At 41.5% G+C, this 21,612-nt stretch overlaps 1 protein-coding gene and 1 pseudogene across 2 annotated transcripts; one reads left to right on the forward strand and one right to left on the reverse strand.

Annotated features, from left to right (window-relative positions):
- The first annotated feature begins 729 nt into the window (after positions 1 to 729).
- On the forward strand, positions 730 to 21,192 carry TMEM231 (transmembrane protein 231). Of its 2 annotated transcripts, none has more exons than XM_070398268.1 (7): positions 730 to 1,019; positions 1,123 to 1,292; positions 6,674 to 6,802; positions 7,143 to 7,286; positions 16,933 to 17,014; positions 18,870 to 18,974; positions 19,344 to 21,192. In XM_070398268.1, the coding sequence occupies exons 1-7, from the start codon at positions 881 to 883 to the stop codon at positions 19,523 to 19,525; spliced, it is 951 nt and encodes a 316-aa protein (XP_070254369.1). In that variant the 5' UTR covers positions 730 to 880; the 3' UTR covers positions 19,526 to 21,192. The 2 variants fall into 2 exon arrangements, with proteins under 2 accessions (XP_070254369.1, XP_070254370.1); XM_070398269.1 differs by having other exon boundaries at positions 731 to 1,019; positions 1,123 to 1,181.
- On the reverse strand, positions 12,881 to 13,636 carry LOC138997110 (protein phosphatase inhibitor 2 pseudogene; annotated as a pseudogene).
- Positions 21,193 to 21,612: the final 420 nt, after the last annotated feature.

Consider the following 21,612-nt stretch of genomic DNA (forward strand, 5'->3'; position numbering starts at 1 on the left):
ACTCCACACTCTGTCTTGGCACTGTAATGTGACCCTTCAAGGCCTTTTGATGAACTTGGATGTGAACCATGGTTTTTAAAAAGAGAGAGAGAGAAAATTTCTGCCATGTTTGAAATACTGGCTTACAGCCGGGGATTGGGGCATTCAATTCAGTGATAAGCCAGTGTTATCTTTGGGGAGGATCACAGCTTCCCCTAAAACCGAGAGACAAGCTTGTGCCCAATCAGGGTAACAAAGTATGACCGAGAGAGCGATGTAGTAACTATTCTTTATCCCACGAAGAACCGGGAGATTTGTGTCCTGTTTCCGTCCCTATGCTGCCGTATAGTGAAAGCAACAGGAAATTTAGAGACAAAGGGGCCTGATCTTGGTCTTAGCCTAGGACTAGGTCCGAGATCACGGACACAATGATGTTCTGTGCTTCCCTTCAATGCAGGGTGTATCGGGACTGGTTGAACTCAAGTATGAACCATTGATTCATATTTAATGAAAGACGCACAAATATTTAACTTCGGGTCAACTTCAACTTGCAGTGGACTAGTTGAAGCTTTTATAGCTTTTATGAAAATCTTATTTTACACACATTAACACGACAGCTATGATTTTGGTGCATAGAAACGTATTCCCACTCCGCCTTTGGGAAAACACACGTAATGTGCAAAGCGAGGTCAACCGTCCCAGTGGGCACCGCTCCTCCTTAGCTCCCCGCCCACCGAGGCCCCGCGTCCTTGCTATTGGTTCCCTTCCTTGCGCCGTCCGTTGCCGTGGAGACCAAGGCTATGGCAACCAGGAGAAGCCAAACTTGCTCATCCCTTCGCTACCGCCAAGGGGTCTTCTAGTCTAGACTCTAGGGGGGGCGGACTCTCTCGGCGCTGTGCTCATGGCGCTCTACGAGCTCTTCTCTCAGCCGGTCGAGCGCGGCTACCGCGCGGGGCTCTGCTCCAAGGCCGCGCTGTTCCTGCTGCTGGCCACCGCGCTCACGTACATCCCGCCGCTGCTGGTGGCCTTCCGGAGCCACGGTGAGCCTCCCCCGTGGGTGCGCGCCACAGCTGCCCGGCCCGCCGCAGCCGCGGGGGCCTTGCTGACACCCTCCCCACCGCCTTCCCGCCCTTTTCACCTCAGGGTTTTGGCTGAAGCGGAGCAGCTACGAGGAGCAGCCGACTGTGCGCTTCCAGCACCAGGTACTGCTCCTGGCCCTGCTAGGACCCGAGCGCGGCGGGTTCCTCGCCTGGAGCACGTTCCCCGCCTTCAACCGGCTGCAGGGGGATCATCTGCGCGTCCCGCTCGTTTCGGTGCGTGGTTCCTGCCGGGGCCCAGCTGCCCACCCGGACTGGGTGGAGGTAGGGGCGGGAGCGGGGGTAGGAGAGGGCGAGCGCCCGGCCCCGTGGGAGCCCCAGCTTAGGTCTTCGGGGTCCTCGATCCCACGGTAAGTTGTGTACACAGGCTCAGTGGTTTGAACGTAGGCTTAACTTCCTGGGGAGTAAATCTCTTATTTCATTCGCTTTCTCCAAGCTGCCCGTAACCCCAAGAACGTTAGCAGCTGCCGTCAGCGTGCTACCTGGCACCGAGTCCAGAAGCCTGCGGCCGCCTGTTGGCAGCCCCCGCCATTTCCGAGGGCTGCCTGATGGAAAGGTGGTCGCGAAAGCTCCGCTATGGGTCATGGAGGACCAGCAGTGTTCTTGTTGCAACCCTTAGTGCTGCTGCAATTGTGCTTCCAAACACTCGGAACGGAAGGAGCAGGCATTTTTATGCAGGCTTGACCCTGGGAAGCCCCGATTGGTTACACGACCTCGGGGAATGCCCTCCCGCCTCCCGGGCTGTCTTATTAGATGCCTCTGTTCCATCTTGTAGCTGTCCAGAAGGAAAAGGAAGCATTTTACTGTCTGTAATTTAGTATTCGGTTCAGGTGAGTGCTTCCTTTACAAACACTCATGTTTTGAAAACATTTCCCTTTAGAAATATGAAAATTCTGGTTTCCTTCTTCCAAAGTTTAATCTCAGCAAACATCTCTGAGATTCTTGGCCTGCAAGCCAAACTTGTGTAGCTGGAAAAAAAAAATTCAGACTTTTTTTTCCAGCAACTAAATAAAATGAAAAAAAAAATTAAATCTGATTAGTTATATGAATAACGACACACAAAATACGATTCAAGTTTTTTTTCTGGTTACATTTTCTTATATTTTTCTGATTATAAAATTGCATGCTTATTGTAAAATGTTAGTTACTGGTATATATAATGACATAAAATTAAAGGCTCAGTTTGGGGTATGTATCAATACTTGTTAATCAACCTTATTCTTTTTAAGATCTACAAAGTATTTCATGATATGGAACAACTGTGATGGATTTGACCAGTTCCCTGTTAGTGGATATTTGATTTGATTTCACTTTTTCACTATTAGAATATTGCCATGAACAAGTTTTTTTCAAAAAATATGTATTTATTGATTTTAGAGTGAGAGGAAGGGAGAGGGATAGATAGAAACATCGATTGGCTGCCTCCTTCATGCCCCCTACCGGGGATCGAGCTCTTCCCAGACATAATCCCTGACCGGGAATCAAATTGGTGACCTCTTGCCCAACCCGGTTTGGCTCAGTGGATGGAGTGTTGGTCTGTGAACTGAAGAGTCCTAGGTTTGTTTCTGGTCAAGGGCACATGCCTGGGTTGTGGGCTCGATTCCCAGTGGGGGCTGTGCAGGAGGCAACCAATCAATTATTCTCTCTCGCCATTGATGTTTCTATCTCTCCTTCTCCCTTCCTCTCTGAAATCAATAAAAATACATTTTTTGTAAATCTTTAAAAAAAAATGGTGACCTCTTGGTTCATGAGTCGACACTCAACCATTGAGCAACACTGGCCCAGGCATGAACTAGATTTTGAATAAACATCAAATTGTGAGGAATTTCAATAGAAGCTGATTGTTGAAATTGCTTAAGTAAATAGAAAACTAAGCAAGCAAATAAAATACTTATTAACTTTAGAGAAATAAAAAATAAGGGAAAAGTGAGAAAGGTCATTAAAGTTGTGAATAGGATTTACAGTGAAATGAGAGTTTAACTCTATTGGTGGGATGGAAAGGGTATGTGTGTGGTGGAGGCTGGTGGGTGGTGCAATTTATAATTGATTTGAGGCCCGGTGCACAAAAATTTGTGCACTGGCGGGGGGGCAGGGTGTCCCTCAGCCTCACTTGTGCCCTCTCACAGTCTGGGACCCCTCGGGAGATAACCACCTGCTGGCTTAGGCCCGCTCCCCGGGTGCAGGTAGCAGGCCCGATCCCTCGGTGCCTGCCCCGCCGCCCCGGGTCATGCACAGGGCAGGGCCCATCCGGGGGTTGGGGTGCCACCCCGGGTTGGGTCACACACGGGACGCCCCGCCGCTACGAGTTGCAGATAGCAGGCCCGGATGGCGGCAGGGCAGGTGGGATGGCGCTGTCCCGCCCTGCCTGCAGTATGCAAATTAGCCGCCATCTTTGTTGGCGGTTAATTTGCATATCTTGCTGATTAGCCTATGGGAGGTGTAGTGAAGGTACGGTCAATTACCATGTTTGTCTATTATTAGATAGGATGATATCTTAGACTCATTGAAATACAGGTAGTAAGGATTTGATGAGTCTAGGAGTCCTGAAGTAATGGTCCCTATTTTTAGGAGACCCAAAGAGTAATGCCAAAGAGTATTTTCAGCACAAAAAGAAAAAACCGGAACATTCAATGACAAATATATGGTAAAATGAACACTGGTATAAACTAGGAAATTAACCTTTATAATAAAAGAATATTACTCGACAGAATGAACAGTGTAAAAACAAACAATGAGATACTTGGTGGGGAAAATATTGCAAGTCAGGGCAGTTGGAAACAATTGCACTCCTTAATTTATAGCAACTCTTACAGTCAGATGGTGCATTGTTTTTAGTCTTGTGTCAGCTCCAAAGCCACCCTCCTATCTCTGCTTTGTGATGCTCACACTGAGATGATGAAAACCACATTCTCTTCTGCCCACTGACTCCCTGTTAGGCTCTGCCAGTAGGAGGCATGACGAGCCTTGTTCTAGGAGTAGGAAAAAACTAGAAACTGCAACCAGTTGCTATTGCCAGTTGAAGAACCAGTGCCGGGGGTGATACAAACAGGAAAGAGTAAGTCTTTCCTCCAGCCTTATCCATTCCCTCTCGTGGGTTCCTCCTCCAAAGCTCTGGAGGTACCAGCGTCAGCTGGGGAGCACTTCCTTCCTGAGGGCTGAGTCCCAGCTCCTGGAGGTAATGCCAGCCTCTTCCCTTCCTGCTCCAGCTCCAAGCGCGGGAGCTGCTTCCTGCAGTTACCCTCTCTGTGTTATCACAGCATTCCCTTTTTGCCTTTTTCGTCCCCTTATGCTACTAATTATCCCCTATACTAAATTCCCTCTGTTAAAATAACTGTTTAGTTTCTGTTTTCCTGATTGGTTCAGGTAGACTGACTGATATGCACTGACTAAATGCAACAATGCCTATATTTATCCGACCTAGTATATTGGTATTGATTTCATATATATCTGGAAAAGATTACCTTTCTTTAACTACCAGAAATCTTTGAAATTGGGGTTCTTGTGGGCTATTATAGAAGGAGCACTGAATCAGGAATCTATAAACCTAAGTCCTAGCCCCAATTCTGTCATTGGATTACATACCCTCTCTCAGTCTCAATGAAACTATATAAAGAACACGATAGTACCTACCTCTCTAATTAGTACTATTATTAATATTCTTATATCTCCTGGGATATGCAGTGGGACTAGTTGAAACAACCAGTGGATATTAACATTGTTCCAAATTGCTCATATACCTTATAGAAATAAGATGATGGTGTGATTTATGACTTATCTTGGCCAGACACATCAATTTGATTTTAGATAATAACCTTGTTAAAGAAGTATTAGTTCTTTGAATGCCTGCCTTTATAGCTTTTGCACATGTGTTAAGATTGATTTGAAATAAATGGAATTAAATAATTGATTTCACTAGTGGTCCAAGTGATAGCATAGAATGTAGCCCACCTTGCCATCCTTAGGGGAGTGAGATTCTAACTTGGTGACAGGTCACTGTGGGAGATGCACCTTTTATATCATCTCTTATCCCCATTGCTAGCTGTACCAATAAATCCCTTCACCTCCCTGAACCTTGATTTTCTCATCTGTACAATGGGGAGAATACTTGCTCTGCTTACCTTAGACTTATTTTAAAGATCAAATGGATTGCTCTTCTCTCCCACACTGTGCTGGGGTCTGTATTCTGGCAATTCCCTCCTACCCACTATCCTCCCTTGCAAGTTGAGACACTTGATCTTTGTTTTCCTGTTTAACCTAAGGATCCAGAAGGCATAGATCCACCCCAGAGAGTTAACCCGACTTTGTCTTCCAAGTCTTCCCAGATACCAAGTAAGGAAGATTCACAGAAAGACAAGGCAGCTTCTTTTCTATCCTAACCATAATTGCTAATACATAATTGCCTCAGTAATTTGATCATCAGCCCGAGTAACAGATATCCCTCCGCTGCACCTGCAAAGTTGATGGAATAGGACAGTGAAAATAGTATCCAACAGAAGACAGAGGGCAAGTTTCTCTGTAACAAGGCCGAGGATAAGGACATCATTGTCTAGAAGGAAAGAAGCAATTGAAAGTTTCTGAAAACTGAGATAGCTCCATCTTAAAACGACCTTATTAGCCTGAAAAAAAGAACAAAGAATCTCTTCCTTGCATAATGGTATTGGTGGAAAGAAAAATGAATCAGTAGATGGAGAATTCAGATGGGAATGTTGATACAACATAGTAAAATCCTCCTGGGAACCTACACGGGGAAAGGATCAGTTGTAGTAACAAGATCCAGAGTGTGCCAAGGAATGGTGTCAGCAGCGATCACATGTGCGTAGCCATCCTTTCCTGCTAGTCGTAGTAGGATCACGAAGAGGCAAGACTATGGATGACAAGATTGGGTACCAGTGTTTTTTTTTATGAGCTGTAATTTGTCTTTTTCCCTCCTAAGATCTGTTTTCCCTACTTTCATGTACATAATTTATGAAGTATCTGTAGTTATAATAGCTTACTGATTTTCCAGAGCTTCCTTTTTTGCTTTATTGATTGGCACTAAAAGTACGCTAGGCTTTAAAGCCCTGACAATGATGAGATGCAGTCCAATACTGAGAATTTGCAGCAAAGACACTTGTGGTTAAATGATGTACTGTATAAATAGAGCTTGGTGTTTTTCTGCTGAATCTGGGGAATGCATAATGATTAGTATTAGTTTTCTTTTCTAGACAAGTAGAAAATAATTCTGATGTGCTACTTAAACTTTCCATACCAACTCCAGCCTGTTTGTAAAAATGAAAAGATGCCAGCAACAAAACAAACAAAAAAATCAAATGAGACTGAAAAAGAAAAATACCATCCAGTTGTTTGTTGTTGTTATTACCTATTCAAATTCCTGTTCAGTTTGGCCCTTGAATATTTGAGAAGCACACGTATGAAGTTCAGGGGCCATGCACATTGTGTCTCTCTCGAATATTGATACCTTATACCTCTGCATTTTTCTTCTGATGAGGGAGCGAATACCTGTGTATCGCAGGACAGTGGTTCATTGTGTATGTACAACAGTAATATGGATTCTTCCCGACTTAATAAGGGTCACTGGCCCTCTTTGGGTTTCTTAGACTAGAGAAGAAGACAGAAACCAGGACGGGAAAATGGACACGTTACATTTTAAACTGGAGCTTCCCCTGCAGTCCACGGAGCATGTTCTTGGTGTGCAACTCATCTTGACTTTCTCCTACCAATTGCATGTGAGTCAATTCCTGAGGGAAGCCTGTCCTCTCCCTTTTGTCTTTTAATAGAACAGACCCCTCTTTCTGATTCCTAGGAAAACCCACACTGTAGAAAAAGGCTCTTTTCTGAGGTGAGGCTTGGGATTTAACTTGGGCAGGTCAAATGTTTTTCATTAGGGCCATATTCATTTATACAATCTCTGAACAGTTCCGAGGGTTCTGGGCAGAGTTCTGCCTGCATGCCAAGCCAGGTATGTGGGGGACTGTTAGGCTTCCACCACAGACAGGTGACGCTTAGAACCCAGAGCCCTTAAGATCTGACTGAAACTGATCTTGTCTCGCCCTCTAATGATTTCAGAGGATGTCAACCTTCGTGATGCAGAGCATGGCATTTCTTCAATCCTCCTTCGCTATTCCGGGGTCCCAGTTATATGTGAACGGAGACCTGAGGCTGCAGCAGAAGCAGCCCCTAAGCTATGATGGCCTAGACGTGCGATACAACGTAAGGATGCTTCTCCTCGTCCATCTCCTTTTATTTGTATATGTTAGTGTTTACCAGTTCTTTGAAGAGGGAGTAATGGAAGTTGGAAATAGCATTTCTCTGTAGGGGCACAGAAGAGGATTTCTGAGGAATTCCTGCCATGAATTCTTTCAAAATAATGGAGACGGATGTGCCTGTATTTATATCTAGAAAGAAAGGAAAAAAATCTCTGTTTTTAATCTAAGAACCAAATTGTTTAATGCTTTTGGATGCGCACACAGACACACACACACACGCACACACACACACACACAAACACACCCCATATTTTAAGTGATCTTTTTTTAGTTATGTACAACATTTCAAAAATAATGCTAACTACTGATTATTGGAGCACATAATCCTGAGTTAAGAGGTTTAAATATATTATCTTGTTTAATCATCACAACAACCTCAGGAGATGCCTACTCAGCCGTTTCCCAACTCGCCAGCTGCTTGTCCTATCATGGCCCCCCTTGCTCCATTCTAGCCATACTGGCCTTTGTGCTGTTGTTCAAATCCGCAAAGTGGCTCCTGCCTCAGGGCTTTTGCACTGGCCTTCCCTCTGCCAAGTATCCACATAGCTTATGCTGCCACTCCATTCACTTTCTTTTCCAAATACCTCTGAACACAGTCCTTCCCTGACACTTCTTTCTAAAATAGCATTCCCCTCTCACTCCATCATTCCTCACCTAGGTTCACTGTTTTACTTCCACCTGAAATATTAAAGATATGTTATTTGTTTATTTGCTAATTCCCTCAATAGTAAAAGTGCTGACATCTATACTTTCACCCCAGTGCCTAAAACAGTGCTGGCACACTTTAAGTACTCAGACAGACTTGTTGAAAGAATGAACTCATTTTACACTTGAGGAAACTGGGACTTACAGGGATTAATTAATTTTTCCAAAGTCCCACAGCATGAAAGGAACAGAGCCATGAATTGTCTAAGACCAGAACTCATTCATTTCAACACTTATTGCTACTGACCTTTATTATATCCCAGGGAGGGGGGCATATAAGTTGGGCTGGGCTACTTTTGAAAAGGAAAGAGGAACTTTATCAGTTATTTCAGGTCTGTTCCAGACAAACGTGGATATATGGTCACCCTAGCTATAATCAAGGTCAGTTTTTTATTTGTTTTTTAAAGGAGGACTATACAGTATAAACTTAATATGGCACTTTTTTTTTTAACTTGAAAAAGATTTTTGCTTTTTCTGTGGGGGTTCCCCCCCCCCCAGCTTTATTGAGGTATAATTGACAAAATTGTAAACTATTTAAAGTATACATCATGGTGACTTGATAGATTAATACATTGTGAAAGGATTCCTTTCAATTAGTTAACACATCCATCACCACACATTTATCTTTTTTGTATATGTCTGAGAACATTTAAGTTCTACTCTCTTAGCAAATTTCAGTTACATAGTGCAGTATTACTAATTGTAGTCATCTTGTTATACATTAGATCCTCAGACTATTCATCTTATAGCTGAAACTTTGTACTTTAACCCTTTCCCTATTGCCCTCGGCTCCCAGCCCCCTGGCAACCAATTTTCTACTCTGTTTCTATGAGTTTGATTTCTTATTTAGATTCCACATATAAGTGAATACCATGCAGTATTTATCTTTCTCTGTCTGGTTTATTTCATTTAGCATAATGCCTTCAAGGTCCATCCATGTTGTTGCAAATGGCAGGAGTTCCTTCTTTTTTCATGTTTGAATATCTTCTTTATCACATCTTCTTTATCCATTCATCCATTGACAGACAGACACTTAGGTTGTTTCCATATCTTGACCATTGTAAATGATGCTGCAGTGAACATGGGAGTACAAATATCTCTTCACTATCCTGGTTTTTTTTCTTTGGATATACACCCAGAAGTAGAATTTCAGGATCATGTGGTAGTTATATTTTTAATTTTTTGAGGTACCTCCATACTGTTTTCTATAGTGGCTGCACCAAGTTACAGTCCTACCAACAGTGCACAAGGGTTCCCTTTTCCTCATATCCTTGCCAACACTTGTTATCTCTTGTATTTTTGGTAACAGGCTTTAAGTAATACCTCATTGTGGTTTTGATTTGCATGTCCTTGATGACTAGTGATGTTGAGCACCTTTTCATGTGCCTGTTGGCCATCTATATGTCTTCTTTTTTATATATATATATATTTTATTGATTTTTTACAGAGAGGAAGGGAGAGAGATAGAGAGTTAGAAATATCGATGAAAACATCGATGTTTCTATTCTGATGAAACATTGATCAGCTGCCTCCTGCACACCCCCTCCTGGGGATGTGCCCGCAACCAAGGTACATGCCTTTGACCGGAATCGAACCTGGGACCTTTCAGTCCACAGGCCGACACTCTATCCAGTGAGCCAAACCAGTCAGGGCAATATGTCTTCTTTAGAAAAATGCCTATTTGGTTCCTCTGCTCGTTTTTAAAAATACATATTTTTATTGATTTCAGAGAGGAAGGGAGAGGGAGGGAGAGATAGAAACATCAATGAGGAGAATCATTGATTGGCTACCTCCTGCACACCCCCTACTGGGGATCGAGCCTGCAACTCAGGCATGTGCCTTGACTGGGAATCGAACCATGACCTCCTGGTTCATAGGTTGACGCTCAACCACTGAATCACACAAGCCGGGCTCTCTGCCCATTTTTAAAATCATATTGTTTTGCTATTGTGTTGTGTGAGTTTATATCTTTATATATTTTGGATATTAACCCCTTATCAGATATATTATTTGCTAATATTTTCTCCCATTCTGTAAGTTGCCTTTTTATTTTGTTGTGCTTTGCTGTGCTTTTAACTTGACATAATCTCACTTATTATTTTTACTTTTGTTGCTTGTACTTTTGGTGTCAAATCCAAAAAATCATTGCCAAGACTGATGTCAAGGAGCATACCCCCTATGTTTTCTTCTAGTTTTACAATTTCAGGTTTTAAATTAAGTTTAACCCATTTTTATTTTTATTTTTAATATATTTTATTGATTTTTCACAGAGAGGAAAGGAGAGGGATAGAGAGTTAGAAACATCGATGAGAGAGAAACATCGATCAGCTGCCTCCTGCACACCTCCCACTGGGGATGTGCCCGCAATCAAGGTACATGCCCTTGGCCGGAATCGAACCCGGGACCTCTAGTCCGCAGGCCGACGCTCTATCCACTGAGCCAAACAGGCTAGGGCAAGTTTAATCCATTTTTAATTGATTTCTATATATGATGTAAGATAGGAGTCTAGTTTCATTCTTTTGCATGTGGCTGTCCAGTGTTCCTAACACCATTTATTGAAGAGACTATACTTTCCCCATTGAATGCTTGGCTCTTTTGTCATAAATTAACTGACCATATATTGGTGGGTTTATTTCTAGATTCTCTATTCTGTTCCATTGATATGTGTCTGTTTTTATGCCAATATCATACTGTTTCAGTTACTATAGTTTTGTAATATAGTTTTATTTTTTCTCCTACTTTTTATTTATTTTGACATATTTTGATATTTCCATAAACTTGTAAGTGGAAGATAAGCTGTTCAATAAAAGCCATTTTATATATACAATATAGAGAAATTATTTTAAAAGTTTGTTCAACCCGGGCTGGTGGAGCTCAGTGGTTGAGCTTCGACCTATGAACCAGAAGGTCACAGTTCAATTCCCATTCAGAGCACATACCCTGGTTGTGGGTTTGATCCCCAATAGGGGGCATGCAGGAGCAGCCAATCAATGATTCTCTCTCATTGATAGAAATATCATTGATATTTCTATCTTTCTCTCCCAACCTCTCTGAAATAAATAAAAATATATTTAATTTTTTAAAAAGTCTGTTCATATAATGGATTCTTTGGATACTAAAAAAATGTTAAGATACAAATAATTGACTAAAAGTGCAATTATCACTAAACCAAGATACACAGGAATTGCACTTCATTCCAGGGGTGGGGGGGTCTCAATGTTACAATGTTAGAAGAATAAAGTACATTTGTCATAGTATACATTATCATATTCCCTTAAAGCAGGGATTAAAGTTTTTAAATTAAAATACTTTCAGGATTACTTCTGCCTGCACATTCAGGAGCTATCATTATTTTACTGGTTACACACAATTATCCCATCATACAAAAAAATCTCAGTTGTATCCTAAGGTCTGTTTAAGTCAGATAGTAAACTAGTAATAGCAATTTAATTAGCAAGCTAAAATCAGAACAGTGTAGAAATTCTGCAGTTGAATTGTATTTCCTGTAGTATTGCTGCTATTAAATCTGTTTTCTCCATGTATTAGAAGAAAAAAAATAAGCATTGATAGTCAAAATAAAATTTTCATTGTTGTAGTACATGATAGAATATATGAGAGAAAGAAGAGTTCCTAATATCATGACAATCTTTATGAACCTTTACTAGTGTAAAGGTTAAGGATTATTGTGTGTATATATGTGGAAAGAAATAAGAAACAAAGGCAGGTGGTTAGGACAGGCATATAAAGGGAATGCTGAGACTATATTATTATATTTATTTTTAAAAACTGATCTGAACTCAGATGTTAGTGTAAATTTAACCTGATAATTTATTTGTGAATAAAGCTAGTTTTTTTTTAATCCTCATCTGAGGATGTGTTTATTGATTTTAGAGAGAGGGGAAAGGAGAGAGAGAAACATTGATCAGCTGCTTCCCATATGTACCCTGACCGGGAATCGAACCTGCAACCTTTTTGGTGTATGGGACAATGATCCAACCAACTGAGTTACACGGCAAGGGCAATAAAACTAGTTTGGTGGGAAACAGTTTATTTTTTTAAAATATTTTTATATTTTTATTGATTTCAGAGAGGAAGGAAGAGGGAGATAGAAAGATCTATGATGAGAGAGAATCATGGATTGGCTGCCTCCTGCAAGTTCCCCACTGGGGATTAAGCCCACAACCTGGGCATGTGCCCTTGACTGGAATCAAACCTGGGACCTTTCAGTTTGCAGGCCAACACTCTATCCACTGAGCTAAACTGTCCAGGGCAGTGGGAAACAGTTTAATTCTTTCCTTTTAAACATAAAAAAACTCAAAAGAAATTTTAAAGGTAGTAGGCCAGAAAATGCAACAGTAACTCCTATAATAATCCTTTTCAAGTAAACAAATAAATCAAGTTGAGACATGTGTTAAAATACTTTTCAGACTGAGTATTTATCAGCCTATATAATCCAATTGGATTTTGATATTTTATAAGAGCTATTACATCTAGAAGTGAAGAAAATAAATTAGATGCCCTCCCCAAGATATTGTTTAACCTTTAAAGCATCAAAAGCTATATAATATCTTATGCAAATTAACGAGTGTTCTTACAAAAGTAGTACAGTTTTGGACTGATATTATGCTGTATTTGTGGTGAGTAATAGGCACAAGAATATGTATCAATTAGGCATTTTCAGTCTAATTAGTCTCTAAAGTTATTTAATTATTGGCTCCATATAATAACTGGTGTGCATTTTGCTACTTAAGTCATGAATTGTAGAGAACAGGAAGCAGTATGATATAGTAATAGGGTTTGTATCAGACAATCACAGTGTTGAACAAATCTCTTCTATGAACTCTGTGATTTGTTTTGCAGTTGGCCGCCTGTAGTAGATCCTTGATTTGATTCTTCCATATTCATATTTTCTCCAGCTGCAGTTGTTGATATTTCTTCATCTTCCTCCAACTCCAGTAGTTCTTTTGAAATTAATTGCCTAGCTAATTTAAGATTAAGTCCTTCATTATCATGAAGCTTCCTTTTCATTTCAAACTCTAGCTGTTTTTCACTAGCTCGTTTGGAAATTCTGTGAAGCTGGGTCTTTTCTCCCCCCTGCTCATTTCCTACAGAGCACCTGAAAAAGAATAAACAGCAGGTAGTCAATAAAGACTTTTTACCTTCAGTTGAGAAGTCGCTGTCTTCATCTTCACTGCTTTCTTGTTCATGAACCAGATACTTTGGCTTTGAGCCTTTAGCAGCAGCTAATTTCTTAGCTAACATCTCTGGGTTCAGGACTTCAATGGTTTCTGAATTACCCAGTGCACCTTCATCATCACTTTCCATGCTATTTTCTGGAGTGCTTGGTTCATGTACTTTAATTAAATCTTCATCTTCTATATAATATGTCGCCACGATGTTCATTTCATCCCACTTCATGGATTTTTTACTCAGTTCGTCGACACTCTTGTTCCGCTGCTGCATTGTCGAGGGCACCAGAGAGCAAGCCACAGAACTCTTGTTCTTTAGAATCCCCTTAATGGGCTGTTGCGAAGCCGAGGCTGCCAGGGCCTGCTGCGAGGCTGCCAGGGCCTGTTGCGAGGCTGCCATGGCCCGCTGCGATGATGGGCTTAAGGGTCGCTGGTTGGCGCTGGGTCCAGGAAGGAAAGGGCTAGGGGCGAAGGGAGACTGGCCAGGCAGCCGCCGAGCCCACCTGGGGCTAAGCGCTGCACCTGCTGTCACGGTGACAGCTACTAGCGTCGTTTTCACGACACAAGGACCCCAACCCCGACGCGTTGGCGCCTGCTAGCCGGCGCTGGCGCCGGCGGCTGGCTGCTCTGGGTGCGCCCGTGGCCAACGCACTGTATCCGCGGCAGGCGGAGAAGCCCAACAGCCTGTAATACAGTTTAAATCAGGAAGTTTGATGCCTTCGGCTTTGCTCTTTCTCAAGATTGCTTTGGCTATTTGGGGTCTTTTGTGATTCCATACATTCTTTAGGATTGTTTTTTCTACATCTGTGAAAATAACGCTGGGATTTCGATGGGGATTCCACTGGTTCTGTAGGTAGCTTTGGGTAGTATGGACATTTTAATAGCATTAATTCTTTTAACACATGAACACAGAGTAACTTTCCATTAATTTGTGCCTTCTTCAGTTTCTTTTATCAATGTCTTATAGTTTTCAGTGTACAGATATTTCACCTCCTTAGTTAAATTTATTTCTATGTATTTTATATTACACTTGATGCAATGTAATGGGATTTTTTTTTGTAATTTCTCTTTCTAATACTTCATTGTTAGTGATTTTATATATCGATTATGTATCCTGCAACTTTACTAAATCATTTATAAGTTCTAACAGTTTCTTTGGTAGAGTCTTTAGGGTGTTCTATTATATAATATTGTGTCATAGGCCAATAGTGACAATTTTACATCTTCCTTTCCAATTGGGATGACTTTTTTTTCTTTTTCTTGCCTAATTGCTCTGGCTGAGACTTCATATACTATGTTGAATAAAAGTTGTGAGAGACGCCAAAACCGGTTTGGCTCAGTGGATAGAGCGTCGGCCTGCGGACTGAAAGGTCCCAGGTTCGATTCCGGTCAAGGGCATGTACCTGGGTTGCGGGCACATCCCCTGTGGGAGATGTGCAGGAGGCAGCTGATCGATGTTTCTCTCCCATCGATGTTTCTAACTATCTATCTCTCTCCCTTCCTCTCTGTAAAAAATCAATAAAATATATTTAAAAAAAATAAAAATAAAAATAAAAAAAATAAAAGTTGTGAGAGAGGGCATCCTTGTCTTCTTCCTGATCTTGGAGGGAAAATTTTCAGCTTTTCACCATTGAGCATGATATTAGCAGTGGGCTTGTCATATATGTCCTTTATCATATTAAGGTATGTTCCCTCTGTACCCACTTTGTTGAGAGTTGTTTTTTTTAAATAAATGCATGTTGAATTTTGTCAAATGCTTTTTATGTATCTATTAAGATGATTTTTAAAAAATATTCTTTTATTGATTTCAGAGAGGAAGGGAGAGGGAGAGAGAGATAGAAACATCAATGATGCAACAGAATCCTACACACACACACACACACACACACACACACACACCACTGCAACTGGGCATGTGCCCTTACCAGGAATCAAACTGTGAACTCCTGTTTCATAGGTTGAGACTCAAGCACTGAGCCACACCAGCCAGGCAAGATTTTTATCCTTCATTTTATTAATGTGGTACATCACATCTATTAATTTGCAGATGTTGAGCCATCCTTGCATCCTTGGAATAAACCCCACTTGATCATGGTATCTGATCCTTTTAATGTATTGTTGAATTTGGTTTGCTAATGTTTTGTTGAGGATTTTGCATTTCTGTTCATCAGGAATATTTAGCTGTGATTTTCTTATAATGCCTTTTTTACTTTGTTCATGCATTATTCTCCTGACATCAGTGAGCATCTTTGTGACTGATATTTTAAATTCTTTTTTCAAATAAGTCACTTATCTCCATTTTATTAAGGTCTGTCTCTGGAGTTTTACCTTATTCTTTAGTGTGGAACATATTCCTCTATTTCTTTATTTTCCTTGACTCTCTGTTGGTTTCTGTGCATTAGATAAAACATCCCTCTCTCCCAATCTTGACAGAGTGGACTCATGTAGGAAATTAATCTTACCAATCAGCTCAGCCAGAGTTTTGTTGCTGTCAAGCCTTTGTCATTTTCCAAGCTGCCTTCAGTGTTCTTGTGGCTCCTAGTAGTTGAGGGTTTGCTAAGATCATTTCAATGTGGGTGATGTGGATATTTTCTCATTTGCCCAATGTGTAGGGGTCACTCAACTAAGTTTCTGAATTTCTTTCGGAGGGAATTTCTCCATGTATAGTTGTAGATTTAGTTTGTCAGTGGGAGGAGGTCAGTTCAGGAAGTTCCTTTGTTGCTATCTTGGAATGGAACCCTTTTTTTTTATTTCACTTTTTTGTTGTTGTTGTTGTTGTTTTTTAATATATTTTATTGATTTTTTACAGAGAGGAAGGGAGAGAGATAGATAGTTAGAAACATCGATGGGAGAGAAGCATCAATCAGCTGCTTCCTGCATATCTCCCACTGGGGATGTGCCCGCAACCCAGGTACATGCCCTTGACCGGAATCGAACCTGGGACCCTTCAGTCTGCAGGCCGACGCTCTATCCACTGAGCCAAACCGGTTTCGGCTTTGTTGTTGTTTTTAATTGATTGCAGCGAAGGGAAGGGAGAGAGAAAAAGAGATAGAAACCTCAATGAGGAGAGAGAATCATTGATTGGCTGCCTCCTGCACGCTCCCGCTGGGGAACAAGTTCAAAATCTGGGCATGTACCCTGACTAGGAATCAAACTGTGATCTCTTGGTTCATGGGTTGATGCTCAACCAGCCAGGCTATTTTACATTTTTAAATATCTCCCTTAAGTCTTCAGCATTTGAATCTGCCTTCACCTAGAAACCCACAGCACTTTTTATTCCCATATCAATGGGAATATGATACTAGGGGGCAGGAAGTCATTTCCTTCTTCAGAGGATTATATGCTTACTATTTGCACTTTATCCTTTTTCCAAATCTACATTTGAAAGATCATCTAGAGAAGAGCAAGGACAAGACACAGGAGTTGAAAATATGGTCTATTTTTAAAAATTAAAGGATTTATTTCTGACATTGGAATAGAGAGAGGTATTTTATAAATAGCTTAAAAACCTATGAAAAGTAGATATTGACCCCTTGTTTCCATCCCACAAGTGGTAAGATTGAGAGTAAATGAATTATTGTAAGACTGGAATAGGTCACCAAGAACAAGAAGGTGGTCCTGGGTGGGCAGGAGGGTAGAAAGACCAGAGAAGAAGCTGTTCCGGTGCTTACATCAGGGCCTCCTCCTATATCCCAGGTGTCTGTCATCAACGGAACCAGTCCTTTTGCCTATGACTATGACCTCACGCATATTGTTGCTGCCTATCAAGAAAGGAACAGTGAGTAAATTTCATTCAGGTACTTCACAGAGACTTCCCAGGTCAGTGGGGTCTTTGGAGAGAAACAGAATTGGAATCCTTATCATGATGAAAATGTCAAAACCAATGAATGCTCAGTGATGTGAGACAAACAGGCAACCCAGGGCTTGTCCTTTTTCCTCCTGATCTAAAGACCCACAATCTACGCAACCCCCACTTCTATGATCCATCAGGTTAGTGCCAATTAATTGCCATATCTATTCCACCACTGGTTTGATGGATTTCCTTTTTAAAAAATAAGCTTAATTGAGGCGCTCCATTTACTTGTAAAAGAAGCCAAAGACAAATTACTGTTTCTAGTTTTCAGATGGAAATAGGGAATGTGAGCGACTCACCCCATACCAGCAATTGAATTAGGAGAATAGATGCGATGCACCCAAGGTTCTGGCTACAAGGCAGAGTGTGTCCGTCCCTTACTGAGGTGAGGCTCTTAGGCCATCCCAGGCACTTGACTTGGCCTGCTTGGCTGGTTGATGGTCTGAGGTTTTCTCTAAAGGCATGTTAAGTATTGCTCGGCAACCAGACATCGTGGATACTACGCACAGACACTTAACAAGTGGCGGGACTGCAATTCCAGTATTTCTTTCTGATTTTATGTAATACATGAACAGCATTATTTTAAAAATAAATTTTAAAACAAAAAAAACATTGAAACTAAACTAAAACACTACAAATCAAGTTGTAAAATTTTTTTTCTTCTAGTCTTTGTCTATATGCAAATCTCTTTTATTTTATTTTTTCAGTTGATTTCAGAGAGGAAGGGAGAGGGAGAGAGATAGAAACATTAATGATGAGAGAGAATCATTGATCGGCTTCCTCCTGCACACCCCACACTGGGGATCCAGCCCACAACCCAAGCATGTGCCCTTGACCAGAATCAAACCCGGACCCTTCAGTCCGCAGGTTGATGTTCTATCCACCGAGCCAAAGTTGCCTGGCTATATGCAAATCTTTTTATATAGCTGCTATCATAATTTAGAGACACTTTTGGATCCAGTTTATTTTCTTTTTGTTGTTGTTGTTAATCCTCACCTGAGGATATTTTTTCCATTGGCTTTTAGAGAGAGTAAATGGGAGGAAGGGAGAAAAAAAAAAATCCTTGTGAGAGAGACATGTTGATTGGTTGCTCCCATACATGCTCCAACCGGGGCTGGGGATCAAACCTGCGACCCTTTGGTCTGTGGTTGACTCTCTAACCACTGAGAAAAACCGACCAGGGCCAGTTTATTTCTATTTACTTTGTAATATAAATATTTTTCCCATGTTGCTACAAAGTTTTAATTGGTGTTATTTTTAGTGGTAGCATAGTATTCCTTTGCTTAGCCACTCAACAACTACAGAAGAACACATAGGCTGTTTCCATATTTTTTTAACATAAGTGTTTTGACAAGTATTTTAACAAAGTGTAAGCAACTTTGCATATTCAATTTCACTTCTTTCCTTTTAAATCATTTCTTATATATGAGTTTTGAAGTACAGAATTTGCCTGAGAGGTCAAAAGAGTATTTTCATAGCCCTCAATTTTTTTAAAGTTTATATGTATTTTTTAAATTAAAATATTTTTATATATGCTATTATTAATTTCAGAGAGAGGAAGGGAAAAGGAGAGATAGAAAGATGATGAGAGAGAATCATCGATCAGCTGCCTCCTGCACAACCCTAGTGCGGATCGAGCTGGCAACCTGGGCATGTGCCCTGACCGACCTCCTGGTTCATGGGTTGATGCTCAACCACTGAGCCACACCAGCTGGGCATAGCCCTCAATATTTTATTGCCAAAGAGAGCATTTATGGGTTAATTCCTGATTGTATTGCAGTAACCACCATCCTGACTGTCCCCAACCCCATCTGGCTGGTCGGAAGGGCTGCCGAAGCTCCATTTGTGATTAATGCTGTCATCCGATACCCTGTGGAAGTCATTTCATATCCTTTCTGCTAAGAAGCCAACAGTAGCTCAGTCTCAAAAAAGAAAAAAGGATTCCTCACTTGTCCCAAGAAGAAACAGATGTGGGAAGCCTTAAGTTGAAATTGCTACACTTGCAGCCCCACACAAACCACTCTGTCTGCTATTCATACGGGGGTGGGGGCTGGGGAATTCATTTCCTGTTCCTATTTCTTTATGAGCAATTTTTCTAGGTCAGAATCATCCATATTTATGTCCTAATAATCTTTTGTTATCCCTTTTATCTTAAAGGTATTTGAAACATTTTTGCCATATCCTGTCTAAACTTACCCGTTTACTGGTAACATTTACTTAGAAAATGTCATCTGAGATTCCTTAACTGTGTATACTTATCTACCGGGATTCTGGGAAATTATAAAGTTTGCCTGGATCCAGTATGTCAGTATCCTACTTATCTTCCTCTGGGTGTTTGAAAGAATAAAAAGATTTGTGTTTCAAAATCAAGTGGTCACCACAATCCCTGTAACAGCAATGCCCCAGGGAGAACTCTATAAGCAGCACTTATCATAAGAAGACCATGACTCTACGCAGGACCTGGCTACCTCATGTTGTCTTCTGAGAACTGCCACCTTAGGACACTTCTGAAAAGGGCCCACGGACACGTGCCAGCATGTGTATTTTTCCTACCAGCGACAAAGAAGAGTTCTTTCTAATTTTTCTCTACACAAATTCCATATCTTCTAAGTGCCTACCAAAATCATCAGAGACTAGTTTGTGGGAAGGTCTGAAAAGGCTATAATTTGCTCTCCCGCCCCCTTTTTTTGCCCTAGACTTGAATTTCAAGAGAATACTATAATCAATTGAGACATGTTGGAAAGAGTATCACCTCTAGTCAAGCAGACTTTTGCTTCCTTGAACCGAGAAACATGCTATGCATTTCTTCCCCCAATTGTAAAGTACTTTTGACTCTTTTCAGGGCTCTCAGAACAGATATGCAAATCATTAGCATTTCCCCCATTCAGAACTTTGATTTCCAGAACTGAGAGGCCTTTAACTGGAGAACTAGAGAGAGAGGGAGTGCTCAAGAACATGTGTGTGCACCCACGTGAGGGTGGGCAACTTGAGGACACTAGGACCATCCACCTGCCCTCAGTCTAACAGACATCTTCTGTCATCAGCTCAGCTGAAAAGCCCTTTATCCTGCCCTTATGTGGCTGGCTCTTTGCCCTGCCTCTTGCTCTCTGTCTGTGCCCCTGGAGTAGGGGGCTGAAGTCAGAAGTGCTGTTTTCATTCACAATCCTCTGGGCAACTGTGTGGGGAATAAGGATTGTAACTGTTTTTTTCTCTCTGGCCCTCACCCAACAGCCTGGACACTTGCCACTCCTCCTTCTCGACAGCCTCTCCCCCTTCCTGAAAAGGACATGGGTGACAGAGGACCTGTTGTTGGTATTGGCTCCCTGCCCAACAACCACAGAGTTTATTTGGAGGGCTAGCGGGAAGCCCAGCTCCTTGTATTTCCCTTGACTAAGGAACAGGGTGCCCATTGGAGCAGGCCACTTTGGGAGGGACGCAAGGAGCAGTGTGGGGAGAAGGAGGATGCTAGCCCCCGCAGCTCAGTCCAGCCTGGCCCAGAGCAGAATGGCGGGCAGTCCAGTCAGATGACGCTCATGACTAAGCGAGTGTCTGCAGGAGAAGAGTGCTGGGACAGGTCTTTGTTACACACAGAGACTGATTTCTTTTCGTCCTAAGAAAACATGGGGTTCCTCAGAGGATGGATAGATCTGCTTTATGATCCCGAGATGCCATTGGTACTGAAAGGACACACCCACTATGACCTGTGCTTCAGGCCCATTCATAAACACACACTTCAGTGTGTGCCTCAGTTTACCTTGGAGATTCAGTTTTTATTTCCAAACCACCTTTTCTTTCAGGCTGACTAAAACAAGTATTTTGGAAACAAAGCTATTTTGAAGTGTTCAAGCACACAAAATCCTAACAGTGGCCCCTCTGGTTTTTCTTTTAAACTTTAGGACTGCTTATTTATATGCCTAAAATTTTTTTGAGATTTCAATCAATGAAAATTGGTTGTTGAATTTTCTGAATTACAAAAAGATAAGGAGATATGGAAAGACAGCTAAAGATGTATAGACATTGCTTTGCATTTTATTAAATTGTTTTAATGTAATGTAAAATTTGTATAACGAGCCATGTGTTTCATAACTTTCTAATTAAAATGTTCAAAATGGAGGCTGCATGTGGCTTTTTAGAGGGGACGGGTTTGGACAGGGGAAGAGTGGGGAGGGCAGAGGTAGCACACATTTCTCCAAGTTACTCACCAGCAGCCTTGCTTTGCCAGGGTTCTGCTCAAAGACCTTGGAGCTTTTGTTAGCTCTTTGGCCGAAGTCCCCTGGTCCAGCCCCAAGTAAATGTGAGTGTTTGGTGGAATCCACATTGCATGTGGAAACCACAGGCTGGAAAATTACAACTGTGTCTGATGAATGTCATATTTACAGATCAGATATTCGTAGCTTCTGAACCTGAATCACACAGTGTAGTTGCAAGAGAAAACGTGAGAAATATACAGGATTTTACCCACTGAGCTGTAACCAATAGCTAAGTCAGGTTACTCAGTATTTGGAGTAACTAGTTTTAAAGTG

Source organism: Myotis yumanensis, unplaced genomic scaffold (assembly GCF_028538775.1).
Source record: "Myotis yumanensis isolate MYYU_CA2020_CCGP unplaced genomic scaffold, mMyoYum1.0.hap1 SCAF_18, whole genome shotgun sequence".
In the NCBI taxonomy this organism is placed as follows: domain Eukaryota; kingdom Metazoa; phylum Chordata; class Mammalia; order Chiroptera; family Vespertilionidae; genus Myotis; species Myotis yumanensis.

Coding starts and splice junctions, on each gene's coding strand:
- TMEM231 (XM_070398268.1), top strand. CDS start 881: ATGGCGCTCTACGAGCTCTTCTCTCAGCCGGTCGAGCGCGGCTACCGC. Junction 1,020..1,122: donor GGTGGCCTTCCGGAGCCACG/GTGAGCCTCCCC, acceptor TTTTCACCTCAG/GGTTTTGGCTGAAGCGGAGC. Junction 17,015..18,869: donor TGCCTATCAAGAAAGGAACA/GTGAGTAAATTT, acceptor ATTGTATTGCAG/TAACCACCATCCTGACTGTC.